The sequence below is a fragment of the Silene latifolia genome, chromosome 3 (assembly GCF_048544455.1).
Source record: "Silene latifolia isolate original U9 population chromosome 3, ASM4854445v1, whole genome shotgun sequence".
In the NCBI taxonomy this organism is placed as follows: Eukaryota; Viridiplantae; Streptophyta; class Magnoliopsida; order Caryophyllales; family Caryophyllaceae; genus Silene; species Silene latifolia.
In genome coordinates, this window is record NC_133528.1 from 131,474,051 (window position 1) to 131,501,713 (window position 27,663).

Sequence of the window (27,663 nt, forward strand, 5' to 3'; positions counted from 1 at the left end):
GTTAGTCTCTCTTGTGACGGAGTATATCCGTCACAAGGTGTAGACGGGTCAAATTAATACCATATTAATGGATATGGATAGTAGTGGGCCGGTTACATAATAAACAATTGAGGATATTTTTGGGAAAGCAAACAAAGAAATTAGTAAACAATGGGGGAACTCCCCATATCTTGTGCAGTGTAATTAAGCGTGCATTTTTTTTAATGTCTCTCTCATCACATAAGCGTACAACCCAAAATACACTCTCACATTTTTTTAATCACTCTCTACACCACTCTCTACACCAAATCACCAAGCTTGAATCGCCATTTTAGCTTCTGAAAATCCGTCCTCAGCTTGATTTCTACAAAATTTTCGAATTCCATGGGTAAGAAACAAATGGCGAGGAGGACACCACCGAAGACAACTATGGAAGGTATGATGATATTGCTTTTATTCAATGTTGTTTGTTGTGAAATGCGGTGTCAGGTAACATTAGGTGAAAGATAATGTTGTTGTTGAAGCATGCATGCATGAGTATATTTGATAAACAGAGATGTTGAACATGTTAATTACATTGGGTAAAAAAAGGTCAGATCTGTTGTTGTTGAGGTTGTTTAGGTTGAAATAATGTAAGGTTAGTTCAAATTTGGCGTTGTTAGTGTTATTTCGGTGCATAAAATTGATTGTATTATGCATGCTTGAATTGAGTAGTATTGGTGATTTTGTTTTTGTATAGAAAATCACTGATAACAATTATTTGGTGATTTGGATTATTGATTTTGTTTCTATTGGTAGATGAGAAGCAAGGTAAAGGGAAGCAGGCGATGCAGAAGGGAAAAGAAAAGGTGAAATCTGGGGTTTCTCTTTTGGAGCCGGTGGAAAGAGATGAAGGGGAAGAAAGTGATGAATCAGAGGATATTTCGGAGGAAACTGAAAGCAGTGATGAGGTAGAAGGGGAAGACAGTGATGACGGGGAAGGCAGTGGAGACGATGAAAGGGAAGATGACGGTGAGGAGGAGAAGCAGGTGTCGCAATCTGATGATGGTGGCTTGGCAGATATGCTGACTAAAGTTGTCAAAATGGCAGCTGCTATGGGTGCAAAGAAGATGACCAATGATGACACAAGCACGGTAGATGGTAAGCTGTTAGTGATTTGTCTGAGAAATGTGACCATTTAATCTGATAAATGTCCAGTGTTTGATCTGATATATGTGTTTGGGTGTTTTATGACCAAAAATTGACAGGGTTACAAATATGGCAAAACAGGGTCACATATTAGTCACTTTTGATATGTTACCTGTAAACAGTCTTGTTATCTGTAAACAGTCTGATATGTGACCATTTTAGTGTAGGGTAAGTATCATTATGTTCTAAAATGTCACCATTGTAATGTAAAATAAAAATCTAAACATGGTGACATAACTGTGTTCAGATATTGTGACATGAGCTTAACATACTAACATGTTCTCTTACACATAGTGACATATGTGAAATTGTTTAAAATGTGACCACCATATGATGAGCATGTTCATGTCTTAGATTTATTAAATAATTGAGAAAATACCATAACATATCCTTGTGGTTTGTACACATTATGAAATGTCACCATTGTAATGTAAAATAAATATCTAAACATGGTGACATAACTGTGTTCAGATATTGTGACATGAGCTTAACATCCTAACATGTTCTCTTACACATAGTGACATATGTGAAGTTGTTTAAAATGTGACCACCATATGATGAGCATGTTCATGTCTTAGCTTGATTAAATAATTGATAAAATACGATAACATATCCTTGTGGTTTGTACACATTATGAAATGTCACCACTATAATGTAGACTAAATTTGTAAACATGGTGACATAAAAATGTTCAGATATTGTGACATGAGCTTAACATCATGACATATTTACATAGACATAGTGACATATGTGTTGTTGTTTGAAATGTGACGATCATAGTTTGAAAATGTATGTACCTGTTGAGTTTTATGAATATCTTAATATGGTTACATAGTAGGGTGAAGATGTGACATGAACTTAAAATGGTTAAAATGTTATTCTTAGAATGCAACATAGATTTGTGATATGCCCTTTTTTGGTGCAAGCAGGGGATCTAAAAGTGGCTGCTGTTGAGAAAAAGGTTGAGAAAAAGGTCAAATGGAAAGAGGTGGAGGTTGGTCAAGGGTCAAAGAGAAAGTTAACGGGTGGCGAAGTGGCTGTGACAAAAAAACGAGCGAAAAAGGAAGGAACGTATGTCTACAATCCTTTAAAATCTGTTAGCATTTGATTGAGACTACTTTGATTGTATTCTTTGAATAATCTTGTTCATGCAACCATGTTAACTGTATTCTTTAACGCTAATTGATTGTATTTAAATATAGGAAATTTAAAGGAGTGGAGGGACATGGGTCACCAGCTTCCCTACACTATGTCGTGACCCATTTATCAACAGCTCAGAGAAAAGACGTTGAAGATATTGGCTTCGGAGGGCTTCTTGAGTTGAAGGCGTCAAAGTTTATTCATACAATGGTAGATTGGTTGTTGGATCGGTATGATACGCATACAAGGCTGATATTATTCAATAGGTCTGTGCACTACTCAATCTGTAAACATGATGTCTACGATGTTTTCATGCTGCCGTGTGCGGGGGAGGATGTACCAGTGGGTTCAGATGATAAAGAGTTAGTGCAGTCTTGGAGGAAGCGATTTGGTGCGTTGCCGAATAAAGACATATCGTTGGACAAGGTTAGAGATGAGATGCTTCAATTAGTAGGAGGTGGACCAGATTTTAAGAGATTGTTTGTGTTGTTCTCAATGGGATCGTTCTTGGCCCCAACCGTTCACAAACGAATTGACACGAGATTAATTGGCGCGGTCGAGGATGTGGCTGGAATCCCGAAAATGGACTGGTGCTCTTTCATTATGGATCGTTTTGATTTTTCAGTGGGGTCATGGAAGGGCAACAACTCGAAAAGCATTGGGGGATGCCTAATGTTCTTTCAGTTACTCTACTTTCACCGACTGACTTGGAGGGGATTACCTGCAGCAAGTACCATACCATTGATACAGCATTGGACCTATGACGACCTCAAGAGGCGAGTTAAGGAGGAATGCAAGGCTTACACAGTTCATAGGGGATTTGGTATAGGGGTTTGGGATCTTAAGACATACCCAGTTTCCCTTTATCTGGAAAAGTCATTCTATCGACAGACGGTTGAAACTGTGGTGCCTGAAGTCGACGCTACCATGCAAGACGAAGCTCGTCCGGCAGAGAACAGTGCAGCTGGTGTCCAGGGATGTAGGACTGTGTCTTTACCGCTGCCAGATGACCTCCCTACTGACGAGGATCTCCGCCGTCTATATATCGACGTAAGTACCAACAATTCCCTTCCCTTGAAAATTAATTAATATTGTATGATATAGAGGACAACCCTTAATCAACATGTTAAATGCATTTTGATTAACTCTTTAAATTTGAAACTGTCAACCTCAATTTCTCGTGGACTGATAACATGTGACCATCATAGATGGGATATGTAGGTGATGTAGTATTAATTGTGACAGCAATTGGCGTGTGTGTGTACAAATTAAAATGGTGACATTCTGAGATAAGATGGTTACATTATCGTATAATGTTAATATGTGGCAATGTTGGTTATGATATGCAGGTTCTTGTAGTATGATATTTGTCAGCATGTTCTGTGTTGGTTATAACAGCATTATATGGTCACATATTGACTTAAGATGGTTACATTCTTATGGACAGTTGAGATGTGACCAGCATAACGTGATTTGTAGGTGTTTGTTTAGAAATTAAAGTTGTGACATTCTGACTAATTATGGTGACATCTTGATTAAGGATGGTTACATTTTTAAAGTAGTTCTGCATAAATGTGATATTATATGTATGTGTGTTTATCCCCATATTAGTGTATTGATTAGTTAAATATGCTCAACATCGATATTGGTGAATGTGTAGGAGCGTGTACTGAAGTGGTACCAGTCAAAGAGGAACCAACAATTAGTATCACGCTTACATCGTGAAATGGTAGCGGATTGGACATCGGATCCTCCCCTGTCTCAGCAGGCGCGGCAGCAGCAGACAACTGATGATGGAGAGACGGGAGAAGTAGCAGAGTCTTTGACGCAAAAGTTGGATAACGATCCCGTGTTCTGTGCTGACTTCATTGCCATGCTCGATCAGGTGGACCAAGCATTGGAAAACGTGGTACCCCCACCATCGTTTGACTTGGGTTTAGATGACATTGGCAAGGAAGCACCAAGCCGCTCGTACGGGCTCAGGTACACTCGTGCTAGAGACCGTCCAGTCCCTAAGCCTGCAGGTCCTGTTCAGAGTAGCACTTCCGATGTCACCCGTGCCACGGGCCGTCCAGTCACAAAGCCTGCCGGTAATAAGAGGAAGTGAAGAAGGGGCTGATATTTGCAGGTGGTTGATAATGATGTATTTTGGGGCACCATCTTTGGTCCGTCGTACTGTGAAATGATTTGGTGTATTGTCGTCGTTATGTTAACAACTTGTGATCTAATGCAAGTGTAGACTAAATTGGTATTACTATTACCAGTACAATAGTATCATTTTGATGTTGTCTTACACTCCTACTATTGTAACAACCTAATGTTGCGCGAATATTGTCACATCTGTGAACAAAACTGGTCACATTGTTGGAGTAAAGTGGTAACATTTTGATGTTGACCATAAATGTCAGCAGCTTATAAAAGCACGGTTGTTGACCATAATAGTTAACTGACAATGTCAACTTTTGTATGAAACGAAATGTTGATAATCAATGGTGACATTTGAGTAAAACTAATTATGTCACCTCCTTTTACAAATGTGATAAGGGTAACCCATGTTTTCAACAGAAACACACATGTCGAAGGTCGCAAAATATACAAGATAAACAGCCATACACTAAACTTGAAGTCAAAATACATATATTACAATAAAAACGGTGACATGGGAGTAGAAGTAATAATGTCACCACCTTGTTCTACAAATGTGACCAGTTTGTATCGTCATAAAATGGTAACATGTATGAACGCAGATATATAAATCTGATTTCAAATATGTTACAGTTTATATGAGTAGTGTTCCCACAAAATTAACTGGTCTAACAAAACACTTCACCTTCAGCCAAAAACTTCCCAAAATGTTTCACTTATTTCATTTGGAACCGTGGAATTCAAATGAGGCGCGGAACAGCGGTGTACATAGTACTGTGTTCTTCGGTCGCTTTCTTAGCCCTTTTCTTTGGCCCCAAATTCCTCTTTTTACGTGCACTACGGCCCTTTGTTGTACAACGTACTGGATCTAGTGTTGGGGGACCAGTCGGCTGCACATTGGATGGATCTTCAGTACGTAGTTCTTTTTCCATACTAAGTTCGGAAAGTAACGACTGCAGTTCTTCATTAGCTTTCACACACAGATTCTCAAAAATAGTTCTTGCCTCAGCCACATTGTGGCATTTAGTGATAAGATGGTTCGTAGCTATCAACATTGAACGACGCCAGTTAATGGCGTCGTTAGCAGCGCTTCTTCGAATGTCGCCTGGGAGCAGCCGCTCCCACACAGCTGTTTTTGAAAATTTAGTCCATCGGCGCAATATATACCTGGACGGTATCTCGCCCACTGAATGCATGTGGAGGACGCGGATAATGTGACTGCAGAATATTCCCATAACCTGAAGCTTCCGGCAAGTACATTCTATTAACTGATTCGAGCAATCATATGTAACATGATGTGGCCCTTCCTCAGAAACACCAGGTTGGACGCGGTACACCAACAGAGGATCATCAACTGGTAAGATAGTGGCCCGAGTTCCCATGGCAAGAACAAATTCTCTCTCAAAGATGCGAAATATCTCAACGGTATAAACTTGAGATGCATGGAGCAAGAGATCAGAAAGAGGGTACACGGAGGTTGGGGTAGATCTTATACCGTTGAATTCTTTTCGCTCCTCCTCATTTCTCCATCTTTTCACCGTGGTTTCAAATATCCCAAAAAAAGCAGTGATTGAAGTGGTCTTTGTAGCTTGGAAACCAATAGCATGGTTTGTGCTCTCGCTCCTCTGAGACGATAATATACCGGCTGAAAAGTATTCATTGTTCAATGCAGTGCTCCATTTGACACGATGTTTGTATAATCTCTTAAACCATTTATGGCCCTCTAATCCATAGTCTTTCAGCATTTTCCGCCAACAATCTTCAAATTCAACCTCATTGTAACAACCATTTAGACATTTGTTGAATAAATTCTGAAACGGCCGATCACCCTTCAATTTCCCAAAGTGAGATATGGCGTTCTGTTGAATATGCCATTGACATAACCTATGCCTTGATGTGGGATACACCTGTGGACATGTCACCATTAATATATGTGATCAGAAAAAATATCAATTCAGATGGTTACATGCTTTGTTCATGGTTTAGTGCATAAATGTAACCACTGTAATGTTCAGTAATGTGTCAACTGCCAAATGTAGCTATTTATATAAATGGACAAAAATGGTAACATGTTCATTGAAAATATAAATGTTGATAGGTTAGACAAAATAGTAATGAGTTTTCAAATTATTTATTTTATGTGTGAAGATCTTATAACACCAACATTTATACGAAGAAGGTGACATTTGATAAACCTGGTACAATGTTAGAGTTAAAGTCTTAGAATGTAAGCACTCCTTAGATTTATATAATGAGGAACATAAATCAGGTCATATGGCAACATATTAATGAGTTATAACAAATGTTGGTAGTTTAGACAGTATTGTAAGATGTACAAACAAAATAGTTGTATGAAATGTCAAACGTTTGTAGATGAGTATGGTGTCAACTGATAAATGTGTTACAATGTTACTGTCACGGGGTCTAAATGTCACCACTTATAATATTTCTTGCAGGAGGAACATATATCAGTTCATAATGCAACATGTATATAAAAATACGAATGTTGGAAGTTTAGACCTAAATGTAGACACTATAAAAGATTAATTAGTCTGACAATGGTGTCATCTGTTAAATGTGTTAAAATGTCAGTCTGCCATCATAAATGTTACCACTTTTAAGATTAGTAGAAGGAGGAACATATATCAGCTCAGGTGGTGACAGGATAATTAGAGCGAAAAGATGTTGATAGCTTAGTCAGTAATGTAAGGTGAACTTGATAACATTTAAAAACAAATATGGTGACATGGTCTGTTTAACATTTTTATGTTGTCAGTTGTAATGAGATAATGTCAAACCTCTTTGATGGCATTTGCTATTGCTTGGTCTTGGTCAGTGAAGATAGAGACTGGTAGGATTTCATCGCCCATGGATTCATTGAAGACTTTGAATAACCATTCAAATGATTCTTGATTCTCGTTTGACAGGAAAGCACAACCAAACATAACATTCGACCAATGATTGTTGATACCAACAAAGGCGCCACAAATAAGATTGTACCTATTCGTACGATAGGTAGTGTCAAATATGATAACGTCTCGGTACAACAAATAGTCCTCCCTCATCATCGCATCCCGCCAGAATATGTTACTTAATCTTCCTTCCTCATTAAATTGGACACGGAAAAGGAAACCCGGCTCCTCCGCTTGCCTAACTGTTAACATGTTGATCAATGTTGCTGCATCACCTCCTTCAATTTGTTTCATCCGTAGTCTATTAACATAGTTAATATGATCTCGCTTTGTGTGGCCGACAAACTCATCACCACCAGCAGCAGCTGCAAAGCAACTCTGAATTGCACGGAAGGGGGCACGTGGCCATCAGACATTGCCTTTATTAACTCGCCCTCGGCTTCTGAAATTTTACGCTCGGACCGATGGTGATGCTGCCACTCAGGGGGGGTTAACGGATGCTTATGTTCAATCTCATGCTGCAGTACCTCCCATAGTCCTGCCTCATTTACTTGCGTCCGAACACAAGCCTTGCACTCACAACGAGTAATTGAGACATTCCTCAAGTTGCTGTTTAATATTTCAACACCTCCATTGAGGGCAGCTTTACTCTTGTTCCCGTGATTCCCTTCGCAAGAACATCGAAAGTATCGCTCAATGAACGGTCGTTCTTTAGTCTGAGCCCTACGAGACGTGGATTTCTTCACACTAAATCCAATCTGTTGGGAATGTTTGATATAGAGAGCGTAAATGTGCTCCCATTTGGCAGCTTTGATTCCAAGAAGAGACCCAGCTAGGTCAGTACCTGCAACAGGAAAGACAACATTAAATACGTGATTGTGGAACGGTATCCGAAAATAGTACTCTGCTGAAACAACATACAATGTATCATAAATTGGGAAACATATTTGACAGAAAATTATAGACAACAGGATGAATATATAGAGAGTTCTTGTTTGTCAGATTTCCAAGCTCATGAAAATTTCTAAGGAATGCTAATATAGACAACTAGTAACGACTGAAAATGTATCAATCACTGAAAATGTCGAAGGAATGCTCATATAAACATATTTGACAGAAAATTATAGACAACAGGATGGATATTATGTAGAAGACAACCACATATAGAAGACGAGAGAATGAAGAACATAACAACAAAAGATGACCTAAATTCATCTATAATGCCATGAATTTCAACGAGAAACACAAAAAAAAAAAAATAACCATAATAAAAAGGGAAAAAGACGAACCTTTATTTATTATCATCGTCACAAATTCATCATCAGTAACGACTGGAACGACAATATCATCGTTATCAACAACACATACATTATCTTGTAAAACCGTCTCTAAAGCTAAGCTATCATCGTTATCAACAACACATACATTATCTTGTAAAACCGTCTGTAAAGCTAAGCAAAGTTCTTCCTCTGCCATATATTTAAGGTAAAAATAATTTCTTGTTTTGATATTTTTGGTGAAGATAATGTCTTGTTTTGACATCAGTTCCTCTGCAACAATGAAGAAGTCTATGGAAGAAGAAGAAGCGTGCATTTTTTTTTTCCTAAAAAGCTGTTTGAGTGTTACTAGGGTCTCTCAAAAGGGTGATGGGTTGGGTTTGTCATGTGGGAATTGGTAGAATAGAGTAATTGTGAGGAGCACAAATAACTAGACGGGTCATAATATAATAATAAGCCCACTAGTTGCCCCACCCGCCCATTTAAGCCAAATACTCAACTATTTGACCCGTCTACACATTGTGACGGATATAGGCTGCCATCAATGAGAATTTGTGCTTTTAAAATCCTAAAGATGTGCTACTGTAGCCAGCACAGTAATTTTATGCATTTCTGCCTATTTTACCCCTCTGACTTAGTACGTTCTATTTTTCTTTCTTCTGATGTTTTCCTTTCTCTCTCTCTGCCGCGTCTTACCTCTCACTTTCGCAGCTGTCGTTTGACATGGGCGCCATGTGTTTCTCTACTTCTAATTCCTTCTGTTACTCTACTCTAATTTTTTCTACTTTCTTTCAATTTTCGTTTGTGGATATGGTACTGTTCCCAGCTGAATTTTCTTCCGTCTCCCACTCATCAAAGGCAACAACAATGGTGATGAGAGTTGTATCCGCTGATAGGAACACGTATTAGGTAAGTTCCTCTTTTGATTTGTGTGCTTTTTTTTTCCTTATTCTTACTCTAATTCATTTTCTAATCTAAGCACTTTTGATTTCTCTTCATCTCTGTTCAGGGGCTTTTACTTAGTCGTCTTGAAGTTGTTTGTTTTTTTTTTGTTCCGTTTAGCCAGTGATTATTCACACTAGAGGTATGTTTTTTTTAATTAATTTAGGGTTTATTTATTAGGTTTAAATTGATTTTGATTGCATGCAATAATTTGGGGCTTTTATTTAGGTTTAAATTGATTGCATGCAATAAGTTGGGCAATTTTAATTTCTTATAGCTATTATTCACTATTAATGGAAATTCTTACTAATTTGCCAAATTTTAAGCCGTATTAAGCGCATCGACGCCAGAAAAGAAGGAAAGAAGCGCGGAAGAAATCAACCTTAACGAACTATTTGGGAATATTGAAATTTCTGGGTTATTTTGGGGATTTAGCAAGTACCGATGTGTCCATATTGTGAGTAGTCATTTCTACAAGTTCCTACCAGATCAAAAATTTAAAGTAGTCTATCATCAGAAACGGATACTTGGGTTTCATTGGCTTTTATAAATGGTGAATTTGAGAGAAATGAAAACATCTATTCTTGATAATACTTGCAATAAATGTTATTTTCCGAGCGGTTTTATTTAGACAAAATTCTCGAGTAGGTATGCATGCACAAAATTTGGTTAGACATGTTTTTTGAAGTGGTAATGACAATTTTTTCCCTTGAGTCTCGGTTAGTTATTGGGTGTGAGGATTCTATGCTTTTGGGTGATTATTATAGGATTTTTTTTGTGCCCTTGAAATTGAAATTTGATGGGTTATGATTGATAGCTAAGAGTTGTTACTTGTTCTGTAGGTGAATTTTGTGCACCTTGTTCACCATATGAGTAATGGATTTTGGTCGGGGGAGATAGCTAAGGTTGAAATCGTTTCCTGTGTTCAGATCTTGCACTTGTTTTAGTGTATACTATATGAATATCACTATATTAGATGTTTTTGCTGTTCTGACATGGGAAGGAATTTGAAACTTAGCTATAGATTAGCTGGGCAGTGTGTTGGTAGCCTTATGGATGTGCAATGGTTGTTCGCTGTGTAGATATACGGTGTTGCTGAATACGATTAATTATTTTAAATTCTTTTCTGGGGCATCCCTACAAGGAATGAATCCGACAAGGTAAGTTATTTGTTAATTTGATTGTATTTTTTCGATCAATTATGAGTATTAGATAATTTACAAGTACTTAGATACTCCGTATTTACAAGTGCATCATCAATATGCATGCAGAGGCGGAGGGGTTCCCGATCCTTATTTTTGGATACCAGTTGTTGAAGACGGCGCTAACTTGGCCATTAGATCTGGACGCAGTCATAAACGCTTAGAGATGCTCCGAGCTTCCGAGTAAGTATTTCTTAGCTTTTTTCCCAAATTGGCTAAATTTGTGGTGAAGAATCAGAACAAGTGGGGTAGAAGATAAAAAAACAGAAATCTGCGTGCATGGAGAGATACTGCAAAAGAGATGAACATAGACACTTCTCTGATATTGATAGCAAAAGGGAGGAAGAGTGTGGTATTTGCATGGAGAGTGATAGTAAAATTGTGCTGCCAAATTGTGACCATGCCTTATGCCTGAAATGCTATCGGCCTATCGGGAATGGTAATTTATTCACCCTTTTGGTCTTTTGATATTTGGTAGGCCTTATGCATTTTTGTTTACCTGTCATTTGGAGATATTTGCTTTTGACAATGTTTCTTCAGTGACTTGTTTATATGTGGATTTCTTATTAGTAAGTCACAAACTTAAGAAATAGACTTTGTTTTCACTTCTTTTTTTCCCTTTTGCGGAATCCTGGTTAGTTTAAACTCACTTAGCCTTTTAGTTAAGGTAAACAACTTGACCATGCATTGAGTTTTGAGATACCTGGTCATGATTTGGTGATTTTTTTATTTCTTGATTCTCCTTACAACAACATTACCTCATTGCTTCAAAGCCTCATGTACACAGTTTCACACTTTGATAACTACTCTTATAGTTCAAGTTCAAGTGTGAAGCTTTATAGTTTTTGTTGTAAAAGGCCTTGGTGGTGGTGATGTACTTGTTGGTTTAAGTTGATTAATATAAATTTACATTTCACCAAAAACAATTTGGATTGGTCTTATTTGTAAGATGGTCTCATACAAGATTTGGTGATTAGTTGTAGTGTCAAATTTATGATATGGTGATGTAGCATTTGACAACTTTTGAAAATAGTTTCAGCCTTGACAATTGATTGCTTGTGATGTTATGCTGCTATGTCAGAATCTGAAAAGGTTCTAAATGAGATATGAAGGTTCATGGCGAGACTTTGCTGCTTTGTGGTATTGCACTGCTAAAATTACCCAGAATCCTACTTGAGGCCTGGAGTATAGTTAGATCAACCATATATCCATATCTTTAATACCATTACTCTTAGTGCAGATTGCTGATGCAGTTGTGGTGCAGGAAACATTAGTGTGATTCTTGGTACTTCCTAACATAAAGGGAAGCAAATTGGAGGACAACCAGACATGATGTCGGTAATAAAATCTTTCTTATGCTGTCATTTTTCCAGTCTATTTTTCCATGGCATTCACAATGTTATTCACTAGGTCTAGCATGCACATGTGTGTCTGCTGTTCCTTTCTTACAATCAGAGACGGTAATTCCATTGTCGGTTTAAAAATAAAGTATTTTTTTTATTTAATTTCTATTTTGAAGGGTTGCTTAACCTCAAATGCTCGTGGACGGATAAAATTATATCCAAAAGATAAGCTTATGTTCCTTTTTGTGTGAGTCTGTTGAATTGTTTGTGAACCCGACTATAACACCCAAGGTTGATCAACTTCTAAAAGATGGCTGCCTTCTTTTGTTTTGTGTCACCTTTCTTGGAAGACTAATATATTTAATTCTCTATGATGCATTTGTGAACAAAAGGTTAGTAGAGGTAGAGGTAGAGGTATAAGTAAAGTGAGGGAGGAAGAGAGGAAAAGAGAATGGGTGAATATGTGAACAAAAGGCAGAGCGAGAAAGAGCGGAGATAGCGAGAATAAAAGCGAAGGAGATCTTACCTAACCAATAAGCCTTTGGGTATTACCATTTAAGGTTATAGTAAAACTAATTTGAGCACATGTTCTCACATCTCATCTCATTGATTTAGTCATTTTTTAGTTGATTGACCAATCTTTTAGCAGAGACTGAACTGCTCGGCATGTATACGAAAAAGGCGTTGCTGATTCTGGGATGCCATTCTCAAATTAAAATGTGATGATTTCTATTTTTCTGTTTGATCTGGTAGATGGGGTCTGGGTATCTACTTGTGGTTTATGGAACTGAACTGACCATTAGTTCCAACACATCTGTTCCTGACTTCCTGGTACGCCATTCTCAAATTTTATTCATTTCTTCATTTGTGTATACTAAACTTGAGAGATGGTGTATAGCTTCACTGTTAACCTTTTCACGATGATGAATCTTGAATTGAATTTGAAATGTAAAAGGGATTCTGCTGGTACAAGACTACTCGAGTACGCTTTCAATGATACTAAGCTAGGAGGTTTCATTTTGGCATTGGAAGTTGAAACTAACAAAGGGTTTTCCCCACATCCGCTCATCATGTGAACTATATTAGGGTCTAAAGTCTAAACTAGGTGACAGCCACTAATTATCTCTGCATGAAATAACTTAGCTGATACTAATTGTGATTCACTGATATCACAAGCAGTCAAGTTACAGGTAGTAGGCTTCACGACATTAAAGATCTCCAACCATAAAGGTCGTATTATTTTACATAATGTTACCATTTAGACACAAATGCTATGCAAATACTGAACATATTAAACTTCACAGGTTTCTCTATGAAAACTACAATGTCAACCACATTTATTCACGCACCCACCGGGGATGAACCAAAGGCTCTTGAACACTGGTAAGACGCTGAGAATAGCTACGCTCACTCCTTCTTGCCCAGTATCACACATAAATAAAGCTTTATCCAATTGACATACTACAAATTATTGATGTTTTTGATAATACAGGCGCAATCGACACCAAACCAAACTTTCTGAAATTCAGGCAAGCATTTCCACTGTAAAACAGTCATTCACGGGCAACCAATCAACAATGATTACAGCACTCAGCAAGAAAAAGGTATTGAACGCAGATATTCACCTAACGAGTCCCAAACATTCCTTTACCTGCTGATACACTTTATAAATTATTACGACTGCCTGACATTTTTAAACGTGTCGCAGACAAAACTCACACAGGTTCATAACACAATCCAGGATGAGAAGTATATCTTGAACATCACAATACCTGAAGCAAACTTTGACAAAGTTATTGCATATTTGGGTTGCTCCAAATGCGGAACACGTTCAGATAATCTGGCAAGAGACATTTATAATTGAACAAACTGTGTAAAAGACTGACATTTCATCGCCTAGGTAAAAGAGCACCTTGAACAGCAAAATTATATCGAGTTGACATCATGTACTCTCCTCAACCCACTCTTGTGACTACTTGCCTAATAAAAATTCCTCAAATACAGGGTGACATTCAACTGTGAGGTTTCAGATGGCATAGGAAATTTGCCAATCACAGCATTAGCTAATGCAGAGAAGATTTTACGCATGCAGGCAACATTATTAGAATGATGCCCGATAGACTATTTGATAACTACTCTTCAGGTCATTACCTATTTCTTAAACGCTTGCTTGATAATGTAAGGTCTTTTTTATGTGGTTCATTTTTTTTTTTACTCAAACACTCCCTACACAACTGTTGAGTGTGTGACTTGCTTGAGCTCTGATCTTAAAGTTTACTTATAGAATGAAACATTAGAATGATTTTTCACTTGACGTCGTCACAAGTCTTAATATTTACAAAATATAATTATTGTATTCTAAGGGTCAACTCAGACTCACTAGTTTTTTAGTTTATTCCTCACATTTATCGAAACTCCTTTAGACATATTTACTTCATAATACTCAAGATAATGCTAATATTTATTCTCTAAAGTGACATTGAGTCTTGGAAATTAGAGTCTGTTACGGTTGCCTACTTTTGGGTCTTGACCAAAGTTCGAAGCAAAGTCTAAGGTTTTAGACTTGGAATAAAGTCAATCTTAGTCCAAGTATAATGTGTGTTTAATTTAAAAGGGTTAGAAAATATATTACGGAATAGTAGTTAGACTCTGGTTCTGAAGTTCAGAGGAAGGATATTGATGGATAAAGGGATAGAGTAAAGAGTACATTTTGTTTCCTATGAAGCAAAAGATAAAGCCTAACTCTCACTCTTCCACTCAGATTCTTCTTATTAATCACTCTTCGGTTTTTTTCTCTCCTTTTTCTTGGGTTGAAGAAGTGTTCATGTCAGAAAATTAGAGTACATTCACCACACCATAAACATGCAAAGTTTCTAAAAAAAGGTATACCTTGATGGCTATCAAAAAAAGGTATACTCGAAGCTATCTTGAACTTCTAGAATCGGTGACAATTAAACCCGTGATCAATCCTGTTGACATGATCAGCTGGTCTGTGAATATTGTTGTGTCAGCCTTTGTATCTGTGGGAGAAAGGGAAGGAGGAAGGGAAATGGAAGAGAGAGGAAGAGGATAAGAAAAGAGTGGAATAAGAGAATGTTAAGAACACTATCAATAATTCTTCAAAGTAGATGGCGCAAAAGCAGGGCAATTAAAAACGCATGACCCCTAGGTTTTCTTAAGGTCTGCCCTCTTTGTCGTTATACATCCAGACCAGGCTATGTTCATCTCACAAGTTGAAGCTACAATGTGTTGTGATTTTTAATTGAAATGTTGTATTTAGCTTCTCTCACCGTCTAAAAGCATGTCTTGAAATTAGAAGCTACTGATGTAAAATAAAAAATTGAGTTGTCTTTCTTTATTATAGCATAGGAAATGTTAAATACTGATATGTATATATGGAGTGTTTGTTCATTCTATTCTTTCAATATTGGTGACATTGACTTATATTTGTACTTCAAACCAAAATCGTTGCAAATCTGCAGATGTATATTTCAACATCCGAGAGACAAGAAGCATGGATGCATGTATGCCTAGATTCTTTAGGGAATGGAAATGTTGGACCGATAAGGTATGTGTGTTATTTGGTAGCTAATTGTAAATAAAATGTACACCAAGTCAAGTTGGTAATTACTTATGATCTATGAATGTAGCGTTAATCCGTGACTTTATTTATATAAATTGCGATAGCTAGAGTTAAAGATGAAGTAGCACTCTTGAGATGTCACAGCCATGTTAGGGGGCTTAGTTTTTGCGGTGGGGTGAATGTTAATGATAGTGTCAGTGTCTTTACGTGGATATATTTTTCTTTCATTTTCAGATAACTGGAATCTCATATTTCTTAAATAATTTCACATGTTTAGTTCAACTTTCTTGGAATATGTGGCAATAGTACGGTCCTAATGTGATGTATTTTGTCCCAAGTGTTATGATTTAGTGATTGTGATAGTTTACATTTCCATACCTGAACATATATATGTCTATATAGAAATTGCAGATTATATGTTACTTTGTTATTCTTAGGTGGGGCTTAGAACCGTGGTATTTGGGGGTGTAGTGAAATGGTTGCATAGTCTATGTGTATGGACTGTTGCTCCTCAGTTTCAGGCAAGCTCACTTTTACAGCCCAGCCTTCACTCCTAGGTAATTTACACGAAAGGGGAAAGTAAAACAGAGAATTGAGAGAAAAGTTGTATGGGATAAAGAGAACTGGAAATAAGACTAGAGAGGAAATAATAGAGTCCAGCGACAATTGTTATGCTACTATTGATTTAATTTATTTCTGTTTCTGTGGGTCCTTTAAAACCATCTGAAACCTTTCGTTTCCGCTAGAACTGAGAAGAGAAATAGAAATAAGACTAGAGAAGAAATAATAGAGTCCAGGGACAAATGTCACGCTACTATTGACTTAATTTATTTTTGTTTCTGTGGGTGCTTTAAAATCATCTGAAACCTTTCGATTCTGCTAGAACTGAAAAGAGTGGATCCTGTAATCCAACGATTGTACTTCTTCACAACGGCTTCATTCTATTATAGTCAGGTTTCAGGTCTTTTGCATTTCTCTTCTCTATTGGCTATAACTTACTGTTTGTTAATTTTAGGTAAGTTAGAGTTTGAATATTTGTTATTTATCATCAACTGGTAGCTAAGCTAAAACAACATATTGATCATTTAGTTTTAGTGTAGGTCTGTGAGAAAGCTAAAACATGTACTTATATTCACTGTTGGTAATTATTAAAAGAGTTCTCTGGGATATGGAGAATAAATATTGTAGTCTCTTCCCAGGTTACTTTGACATCAGTTAATGTGAACCTTATGTTTATTTTCTCTTGAGGAGTTAATCACTGATAATAATCATGGAAGTTTAGGTTATGTAATCTCATAATCTGGGTATATGCACATTATACATGATGTGGGTGATGTACTTCAGCAGTCGACGCCATTATTGAGATGAAATTTGTAATCCATATCAAAATTTCTGTATTTGGTGGTTCTCTTGTAGGCATTTTAACAATGAAACTCATTGTCAAGGTGCTTTAGACGGTTTTCTCTCTGTATTCCGTAGAGAGACACGAAATATATATTCTTAGTCATTTATGCTTTCCTGTTTGATTATGGAGTAATATTTCACATATAGGCATTAATGTATCATGCGTGTATCAGGCTCTTGAAAAATTTGCAGCAGCAGTAGCAACAGCTAGGAATCCAGTGTGTAACCTAAGATTGATGTATGGGTCAAATGATATTCCTGATATTACTTTGCAGATACGCCTTCTAAATAACATTTGAATGACCTATATGACAAATCGTCCATTGCACATGCTAACAAGGTACTAACCGATCTTTTGTGATACATATCCAAAAATGGTGTAGTTTGGAACGAGACATGACATATGAGTCAGTTAGTCAGTTGTTAGTACCAACAAGTAAGAAGTTTTTTTTCCACTCTTTGGACTTTGGACAAATTTTTCCCTGCCACTTAATCGCATTCAATATGTGGGTGGGAAAAGAATCAATTGGTAATTCTCTCAGGTCAATACTATCATTAAGAACAGAATAGTAGCTTCCTCTATAGATTTTAGAGAAATTAAACTTTGAATGAGAAATAAAAATTTGACTTCTGGGTATATTCTTATTTTGCTGGAATTTGCAAGAATTTTTTGTTGTAGACGTACTTTTGTGGTTTACCTTTGACTTTCAGTCGAATGCTTAGCTCCATATGTGATAACTGTTAGATGATGAGCACATTTGACATGAAAGAATGTGATAATTGTCTCATACTGGTTATATAGGTACTCTTCTTTGCACTGAACACCGTCTAAATCAACGGTTCTGCTACGGATTCAAGTTGACAGTTGGCCTTTGTAACAAAGGTATTATTTTCACTTCCCAATGTCATTTTCTTCATTCACCATAACCACTCGCCCATGAATCACACCTTTGTTCTGTTTCACCATACCCCATTCCAGTTCCAGGTCTGCCATTATGAGTTCAGTCACATTTACGCAGTCTTAAGTCTATTCTGATATTAGACATAGGAATGTATGATACCAATATTTTTCCCGACATTACTTTTAGGTTACGACGTGTGTATTTTATCACTCTGAGACGTAGATTATACATGGAAATGAGTTCACAAAATCCGTTTTGTATAGGATGGGTGGGAGGGAAGGAGGGCTATTTTTTTTTATAGGAAAATCAGAAATGCAATATATTAACTGGAGGGAGGGAAAGCTGTTTTGTAGAGGAAAATGAAAAAACATCATCCATTTTTATGAAGGGTGGAGGGTAGAAGGGTAAGCTATTTGTATAGGAAAATGAGAACGAAATCCATTGTCATATTTATTTAAGTCTAAACTCTTCACATAGGTATGATTGAATGTCGGAAAATGTCGCAGTTCTTGCAGCGACCCTTTTTTGGCATTCTGCGTGGAATTTAACAGTGTATTTCTCCATTATGCCTTCTTCGCTTTTTAGGAAAATCATAATGGTTGAACTGCTGCAAGGTTCACTTTCTTTCATCCTATTTTGTAGCTTTAATGCACATTTACATGTTACATCTATGATATAGGTCACTATATGTGCATTTTATCAATGCTGAGAGAGGGAGAGGTAGATCGTAATTTTGGTATTATCCCACGTACCTTGGGTTCATGTGTGGCTTTGGTCGTCTTTGCCAGTAAAATATAACTTACCCCAGATTTGCAAGTGTCGAAACTTTAGTTTGTCGTAGTTAGTCGTGTAAATCTAAACACTATCTTGAAGTTTTGAACTTTATAATTTCGCACTAATTTAAATATAAATTGAAAATCAGTATCATTGATTTGCAGAATTTAAGAGATATTTGTTCATATTGTTACTGCCATTGTGTGTTCAGTCACATTTCCCTGAACTGCTATTATTATTTTATTCATTTGGTTTAGCTTGTGTTCACTTGAACAGAAACATGGTGGGACCAATGATCCGAAATAAAGGGTTAATCAACGAAGTGCATCAATATTTGGGTGGAAACGACATCGTCAAGAGTCATTGGATGGATAATAGTGATGTAGGCATGCTGGCCATGTCTTCAGCTAGCCTGTTTTGCAATTAGGTTTTGTTATACTCAATTCATGAAGGTGCTCTTGCTGATGCATGATATAGTTGTTCAGTCCAAGTCTCTCGGATTTTCTGAGTCATAAGTTCATGATAGTTGTTCAATTCCATGATTTGAGCTCTTTGTTGTACTTCAGCAGTGTTTGATACAATCGTTTACAGTATACTTGTTCTTGTGTATAGAACACAACGGAATAACGATCATGTATTGTGAAGAACCATCGTCTTGATCTTTTTAGATCAGGAATGCAATTTTGAATATTTATCTACTTGGTTGTTTCAAATGACGTGTTTTTTAACCAATCAAAGCAACTGGTTTCATCCGACTTACTTCCGTTAGAATTGCACCAAATTGGGGCGCCGCGCCCGATAGGGCGCGGTGCAACAACTAGTATAATTAAAAAGTAAGCCAAACTATCAACCATCAATTATATGTCTTATTTTAATTTCATAAGATAATTTATAAAACACTCTCATTCAAACCTTTTACATTACATTTCTTCTTCTTCCATATTTATGTATGTAAAATCAATAACTCTATAATCTAAATACAAAATCTATATATCTAATTTAAAGGCATACTAAATTACTTATCATAATCTACATGTCATATCTATAGAATAATATAAAAAGGATATCTGGAGCATATGTATAAGACATGTGACAGCGTAGAATCACTAAGAAACTTTCATTTGATAATATGTGACTAATTAATAATATTCATTCATAGAATTAAGATAGAATACTTATTATCACGTTTATGACCCCTTATTCATCTTTAAAATAAGCACTTTTATTTTTTACCCTCTTTTTCTAAACTTTTGGCATATTCATATATTATTGAAACTTTCCATTGCATATAATTTTTATTAATCATTTGCATTTGAGAAAAAAATAAAGTTATATCATACATAAGATTTGTGTTTTATTTGGTATTGTTTAAATAACTTTTTTTGATGTCAATTTGTATTTCTCACCTTGATTTATTTTTGCAGATGGAATGGTACAATTTTCTTATTATTGCAAAGTTGTATTGTGCAGTTAATTACGTTATACATAAGATATGTTCTACGAGTTTTGTTTGTGTAATTTATGTAAGCTTATTGTAAAATGCACAGTTTTTTGTAATTTATCCACTAATATCGCTTTGTGGTAGATTTATTTTATACTATCTTTATGTAAACCCTCTTACAAGATTAATTGAATTATCGTTAAATGTATGTTTGTTTCTTATTCTATTTTTGTAGGTGATGCTTCCTTTGTCTTCTCATAATATTAACATAGTGTGTTAAGAAAAAACTACATGGGAAATGTGTAGGCAACAGAAGGATTTAGTTGAACAAAAACTTGATATCTGTCCTTGAACTATGTTCTAATGATATTAAAACTTATTTGGCTCGTAATTGTCTCACTTGATGTAAAAACAACATATTTTTAGTTTTTAATTCGAATTTAGAGGATCTTAGTAAATTGTTTTTTTATAACTCTGTTTTTTGTATAAAAAAAAAATACAATATAGTTAAAAAGCTACTTAAAACATCTAATTTTAATTCACATGTCATTTTTATATTGGTTAATATTAAGGCTACATCAGACTTAATTATTAAAATTCTTCATAAGATTTACTAATATTTTTTGATGGAAATCATAATACCGATCATGATTTAAATTATAAAAATTAATTAACAATTTACTCTCATCATTTAAATAGTACAATTTGTCCATCTAACTCTTCATTAACCATAGAGAAAGTAGTTAAAAGGTCTTATATATGTAGTAAACAAAAAGTCTAATAATTTGGAATATAAATGTAATACCCGGTATTTTAATATGATATTATATTAGGCCGAGTTACCAGCTGGGTCGTGTAGTGTATTTGTGACTCGGGTAATTATGAGACTCGGGTTTTAATTAATCTAACTAGGCTAGGCCCGTATCGTCTTAATAGCACCTATCCTATATGTATAACCCATCTAACCAAACCCTAATCTCCCTATCACCATATTCATTTTAACCATGAGAAAAGAGAGAAAAGAGAGAAGAGGGAGCCGTGTGTGAAGGGAGCCGCGTGAGGCATTGCGAGGCGATTTCTCAGCCTATTCTCATCCTATTTCGTAAGTAGACTATCCTATTACCTCTTTATTCAATTATTAGCATAATTATAGTAGTATTTGGATAATTTTCATAACCCTAGAATTGGTTTGGGGTTTTTGATTATAAATTGTATGAGATAAATGAATGGAATAGTTACAGCAATTTACAGATTCGTTGGTCTGTGTTATTTGAGTGTTTTACCTGTCTTAAAGTCATGGGATGCAAAAAGTTAAAGAAGAGACTCATGTTTATTCCAAGCCTAGTTTATGCCTGTGAAAATTGGTGGCATTTCACTGTGTAGTTTTTCCTGAAGAAATTATTTGTGAACGTCTATCTAAAAAGTCCGCGAATCAGTAGAGGCTGAAAGATTACTTCTAAAACATAATTTAGATATTGAATTGGTGCTGGGTCTTTTTCATATATTTAATTTAAAGAGTTTAGATGAGTTAGGCGTTGGTTTTACTTAGAAATCATTTGGCAAACTCGTTTTATGAATCAATACTTTTTATGCGACGATTTCTGTCAGTTTTTGGAAATCAGTCTGAAAACCCTTGATAAGTTTGGAATTTGAGAAAAACACGTTAGATATAATTTGTAGCTAAGACTCATGGGGTTCCAATTCAATTGTCCTTGCATCAATTCGAATTTTCTGGAATTAGTTATTCATTTTATACCGAGTCTGCCATGTGCAGGAAAATCAGGAAAAGTCGTGTTTGTTCTTTAAGTTGATATTCCTATTAAATTACGATGAGTCTAGGTTATGTGAATGATTAATTGACTGAGTAGGTGGTAATTATACATAATTATGTTATGTAGGTGATGGATATGTGAAAGATCATAACTGATTGCTTGTGCGTGCTTGGATTGCGAAAAGGTAGGGAAATACACTTGACTTATTATCGTTGTTGTTGAATTGTGTTGACTTGTTGTGTTTCATATGACCAAACTGTGAACGTTGACTTGATTCGTGGTTGTTGATTCATGTTATGATTCATATCCTGGAATGTGCTTGACTGAATTGATCGTATTGAGTATATTATCACAACATTCTAGAACCGGCATGATTCTATGATTTAGATTCAATGATATACATATTGTCTTTGCATTAATTTCTTAAGCATTCATATGCATTGGAGATGGAGGATGTTGTGGTGATGGGGTGTGGTGATGATGATGTTGTGATAAGGCCCAGGCGGGTTCTGCAGGACTTGCCCTGGTGTCCTCGGCTTGAGCGGCGGATCGGCTACGGTTGATATATAGTCTACGGGGATCGGTATGGTGGGTTGTCCGGGTTATGAGATATGAGTTGAGATGGAGATGGAGGTGACGGAGGAGCATGCATATCATACTTTGTTGTTTCATTGTATTCCCTACTCAACCTCGTGGTTGACCCTGTGTATTCGTGAACACTGCGACGATCCAAATATTGGGGAGCAGACTTGACAGTTTAAGAGATAGGACGGGAGCTTGATGGGCGTGAGACACTGGATCGGAAGACTTAGTAGCTAGATCATCATTTAGAAGACTTTCACTTTTGTTTATGTTAGTTCTTTGTAATTTGATGTAAAAGAGGTTTTGTAATAATTAAGTTAAGGTAATTATATAATTTGCCTTGGAGTTTAATTTGTTATTTACTTCCTCGGGAAACCGAGATGGTAACAGTCCGGTTTATTAGGGAATGTCTTGATAAAGGCTCCTTCATAAATCGGGGTGTTACAAAGTGGTATCAGAGCGAACGATCCTCAGGCCTAAACCAATGAACCCAATGAACGTAGGATGTGTCTAAATAAAATGAACCCCTGGGAATAAACTGTTAGGAGCTCACAGTGCGGTTAAGAAGGCGCCCTTAATACGTGCTCTTTTGCCCTCTCAGTTTTGAACCAGGTAACCCGAGATAAATTGAGTGAATGGGGTAGTTAGAAGGAAAACCTTGGATATAATCGAGTGGATGTACACCTTGAGACCCATATATTCTAACCATGCTACAGGACAACATTACGGTAAGTATTTTGTATGAATGATGACGTGATCATATGATGTTGTAGAGCTAGGAAATAAAATTTTCGTGTTCAGGTTGATAATCAATGAAGTGTTGGATTGTGGTAATCGTGAGCGTGAAAATAATTGCGAATTGATGAAATTTATTTGGATGGATGCTGAATGACGTGTTGATAGAGCTAATATGTCTAGCGATATGCGGTTATGTGATCCCAAAGCCATGCTAGTATAGTATTGTGATAGTAATCTGAAACACTATTGAATTGCATGTTTCTAGTCATAGCAATCGTGATTTAGATGTCAGGAGTAGATCGAGATACGAAGGGATTCGATGGGATAGATGTTTACGTAAGCACCAAGTGTGAGATTTAAGTTGGGATGGGTTAGTATACATAGTATGTTCATACGAGCTTGTAACATAGTAAAGAATGACCTAGTGCTGAAACTCGTTTTGTTTGATTTTACTCTTTAATTGACCTTACTGCTATTTCTTTTCTGTTTATTGCCTATGGATGAAACTTTTATGGGGGATAGCCTCGGGAGTTAGTGTTCATTTGGCGTTAGTTTCATGCTTATAGGATATACGGATTAGGAGTAATAAATGTTTTAGTGGGCTGTGGTCAGGAAGTTCCTGTGCAGTGATGTTTTGACCAACGATTTTGTAAAAATCCTCATTTAAATTGTATTAATAATTTTTGCATAATTCCAACTCCATCGATCAGAAGATTCGCATATGTTTTCAAATTGATAAGCCACGAAAATTCTTGATGTCTCTATATTAGATGGTAAGTTTTGCAAACTGACCCAAGTTTCGGACCAATTGCTGTCACATACTTGTTTGGACCAACTGAGTTGTAAAATCCTTTAAAAATTGAATTCTTGAGCTTTGGACCTTATTCTTTTTCTCACGAATTATTAACTCTCTGTATGTTATAAAAAGTAATATAACTTAAGTTTTCGTTGAACGGTTATTTATTCGTGATTTTTGGAAGTTACAACGTGAATCATAACTTTTAAAATGTGAATTCCATGTTGAGTTTTCATACAGTTGTTCGATTATTTCATGAGCCTTATTAATGTGAAATTATAGTGTCCTTATATGATGATAGTAGCACACATGTTCAGTAGTTATGTATCTTAACAAGTGATAAAATTAAAGTTTAGTTGATAACATTGTTGGCATGATAGCATGAGTGAAATTGAACAGCTTAAATTGATTCCTAATCGAGGGTGAAATATTTTATACGGGTCCAGTTGTTGCATATTTTATATGTTTGGCATGTTGTAATATCTCTGGTGTATTCATCATATTTGTATAGCGGTCGGGTATATATAAATATAAAACTATATTATCATATTTTGGTAAAGTTGGTGGCGTTAAATGTTAACTTGATTGTTCTAATATACTCGCGTGAATATTTATAATAATTATGTTTAAATGTTTACACATGGATGGTAGGAATGAGTATGTCTAAATGTTCACACATGTAGGATGTCATCTGAGTTCTCATGTCTTTTATGTGAGTCTGTGTGCCTACAGTTATACTTATTACTTCATTGCATTAATTTATTTCAGTTGAACCTAAACTTATGATATAATAATAAAATAGTGTTGTTGTTCCTTATTGGGTATGTTCATAGTTGTATTGTCATGAAATGCTAAGGTGGTTGTTGCAATTGTCACGATATTTGAAATATAGTTGATATAGTTACGATATAGTTACGATATTTGAAATATATTCTCGAACCGTCGAATTATAATGAGATAACCCTTTGATGATTCACATGTCATGCGTATGTTTAAATGATAGTCGTTATAGTTACGTTTAATTGAGCCGCGAGTTGCCTATTTGTTCAAACCGTGCAAACCGGAGAACTTGTTCACCTTACTAATCTTTTGTCATAGATAATGTTTTACAAGTTATATGATGGTATATGTACATGTTTAAGTTGTTTATGCGATATCTTTTATTTTTTTGAAAATGGATTATCTTGAGTTGATGGATACAATGGTATGGTTGCTAAAATGTTAAACATATGTGTGATATGGAAGTAATTTTGTTGTTATTGTGAATCATATAACTATTAATACTCAATTGTAATTTCAGTTGTTTGGCTTCTACATTATTAAGTTAATTACTCATGACGCCTTAATCGATGGTTCCGTAAGGAGTTTAACTGGGAATTTTATAGTGTGCCTCCGATCTAAACTAATAATCTTCTTATATTGACTATATGGTTAGACTCTTGTCTAGTTCTTATGACGTGATAAATCGTTTTAAAATTTAACATGTAATTGAGTTGGTACTTATACTTTTGTGTGACCATGCAACCTGTGATAAATAGATCTGTAATAAAGAGGTAAAATTTTGATTGAACACAGTTAAATTGTAGTTACTTGCTTTACATTATGGTACGAATCGTATGCTTTGAAGAGACGTCACCAGGGAATGTGTACTATCTAAAAGGGGTCTCCGATTAAATGTTGTAGTCGTGTTAGCCGTGAATATAACTGAGTAAAGAAGTGCGACTAAAATCCTGATGTTGAGGTAATAGTCGTTCATTAGTAAAGATAGGACTGGAATAAATAAGATGAACCTGTAAATTACGAAATATGAGTCGACACCTAAGCTTGTATTGTTTGAAGGAATTGAGTTAAGTTTATCTGATTTTGAGTTAAATGGATTTTATGGACGGCTCTGTTATAGGATTTATGTTAAGAAAGTTATTCACCGTCCAGTATGAAAGTAAAAGTTTTGAAAATGAAGTTAAATTTTGTCGTGTGAGTATAAATTCGGAATGAGATTTCCAGCCAGTGTCTGGTTGTATGGTTTCATGATATTTGCTAGTCTGGGGGAATGAAGCTAGAACGGAGTCACAAATAGTGGGTTAATTTAGTCATGTTGTTCTTTCATGTAGTGAATTGGTGGGTTGTGGTTAGTTACGAATGTCAAAACGGGAAATGTAATGTGGTGATTTAAGTGAGTTGTGTGTTAACATGGCATGTTGATATTAGCATGATATGTAATGAATATTTGTAAAATTGGTGTAGTTAAATACATTTAATCTTTTATGTCATGGTGTTGGGTGCAGTTTAAATATATTTAACACCAAGAATGAAATTTTATGTATGATAGTATTGTATGTTAACTTTCCAATATCGTTGTTTACTCGCTTGACTGACTCGACCAATAAGCTTGTAAAATTTGTCAATCAATGTGCATTCGTCATTCGTCATTCGACCAATATTTCTTGGAAAATATGCTATTTGACATGAACCATATGTGAGCACCTAAGCATCTTCATCTTTGTAACCTGAGTAGTAATGTATAAATTAGATTGACAAGCGAGATCCTGTGGATGTTATTGCATGTATTGATTGATATGAAGAGTGTTTAGATTAATCTTCGAAATGTCTTAAGTTATTCAACGTGGCTTTTGCTCCGATCCGTGGCGATGTGTTGTAGCAGCAGTAACTGTAGCTTCCTTAAGAGAGCTTGTATATTGATTGTCTTTAGTAGGGATTAGTTAACTTGAGCGTGAGTTGTGAATCTTTTATCCTCTTTCAGTTGTTAGCAGTAGTTTGAGAACTTTTGTTATAATAATGAAGGTTACGGGGACGTAACCATGTTTAAGGAGGGTAGGATTGTAAAATCTTTATACTTTCATGTGTGATTTCTCAGTTTGGCTATATTGGTTATGCGTTGTGTGGGTTATGTTGGAGTGTTACATGATGTGTTTCTGTTATGGTTAAACTTCGGGGACGAAGTTTATTTTAAGGAGGGTGGAATGTAATACTGCGTTTAATATTCAATTTGGTGGGTGCCTTACATACTTTTGTATATGCGTTTCATAATTCGTTTGCGTTGGTTGGTAGAGAGGGTAAACTTCGGGACGAAGTTTCTTTTAAGGAGGGTAAACTGTAATACCCGGTATTTTAATATGATATTATATTAGGCCGAGTTACCAGCTGGGTCGTGTAGTGTATTTGTGACTCGGGTAATTATGAGACTCGGGTTTTAATTAATCTAACTAGGCTAGGCCCGTATCGTCTTAATAGCACCTATCCTATATGTATAACCCATCCAACCAAACCCTAATCTCCCTATCACCATATTCATTTTAACCATGAGAAAAGAGAGAAAAGAGAGAAGAGGGAGCCGTGTGTGAAGGGAGCCGCGTGAGGCATTGCGAGGCGATTTCTCAGCCTATTCTCATCCTATTTCGTAAGTAGACTATCCTATTACCTCTTTATTCAATTATTAGCATAATTATAGTAGTATTTGGATAATTTTCATAACCCTAGAATTGGTTTGGGGGTTTTTGATTATAAATTGTATGAGATAAATGA

The 27,663-nt window shown here is 35.9% G+C and overlaps 3 protein-coding genes across 8 annotated transcripts; 2 read left to right on the top strand and 1 right to left on the bottom strand.

Moving 5' to 3' along the window:
• Positions 1-378: 378 nt before the first annotated feature.
• Positions 379-4,534, top strand: LOC141649705 (uncharacterized). Its single transcript, XM_074458388.1, has 5 exons — positions 379-415; positions 778-1,119; positions 2,097-2,238; positions 2,370-3,357; positions 3,968-4,534. Exons 1-5 carry the CDS (start codon positions 379-381, stop codon positions 4,412-4,414), a joined length of 1,956 nt encoding a protein of 651 aa, XP_074314489.1. The 3' UTR covers positions 4,415-4,534.
• A 658-nt stretch (positions 4,535-5,192) lies between these two features.
• LOC141649706 (protein FAR1-RELATED SEQUENCE 5-like) lies at positions 5,193-8,840 on the bottom strand. Its single transcript, XM_074458389.1, has 4 exons — positions 8,654-8,840; positions 7,892-8,208; positions 7,251-7,742; positions 5,193-6,359 (listed from the first exon to the last, which is right to left on the bottom strand). The coding sequence occupies exons 1-4, from the start codon at positions 8,838-8,840 to the stop codon at positions 5,193-5,195; spliced, it is 2,163 nt and encodes a 720-aa protein (XP_074314490.1).
• A 496-nt stretch (positions 8,841-9,336) lies between these two features.
• On the top strand, positions 9,337-19,481 carry LOC141648049 (uncharacterized). 6 transcript variants are annotated; one of them, XM_074456494.1, is made up of 15 exons: positions 9,337-9,550; positions 9,651-9,725; positions 10,426-10,488; positions 10,666-10,743; positions 10,855-11,224; positions 12,026-12,123; positions 12,882-12,959; positions 13,433-13,511; positions 13,621-13,732; positions 13,837-14,028; positions 14,133-14,271; positions 15,611-15,696; positions 17,289-17,455; positions 17,918-17,998; positions 19,068-19,481. In XM_074456494.1, exons 8-10 carry the CDS (start codon positions 13,441-13,443, stop codon positions 13,990-13,992), a joined length of 339 nt encoding a protein of 112 aa, XP_074312595.1. In that variant the 5' UTR covers positions 9,337-9,550; positions 9,651-9,725; positions 10,426-10,488; positions 10,666-10,743; positions 10,855-11,224; positions 12,026-12,123; positions 12,882-12,959; positions 13,433-13,440; the 3' UTR covers positions 13,993-14,028; positions 14,133-14,271; positions 15,611-15,696; positions 17,289-17,455; positions 17,918-17,998; positions 19,068-19,481. The 6 variants fall into 5 exon arrangements, with proteins under 6 accessions (XP_074312595.1, XP_074312596.1, XP_074312590.1 ...); XM_074456489.1 differs by lacking the exons at positions 9,337-9,550; positions 9,651-9,725; positions 10,426-10,488; ... (2 more) ...; positions 12,026-12,123; positions 12,882-12,959 and having other exon boundaries at positions 12,976-13,511; XM_074456491.1 differs by lacking the exons at positions 9,337-9,550; positions 9,651-9,725; positions 10,426-10,488; ... (2 more) ...; positions 12,026-12,123; positions 12,882-12,959 and having other exon boundaries at positions 12,976-13,511; positions 17,391-17,455.
• Positions 19,482-27,663: the final 8,182 nt, after the last annotated feature.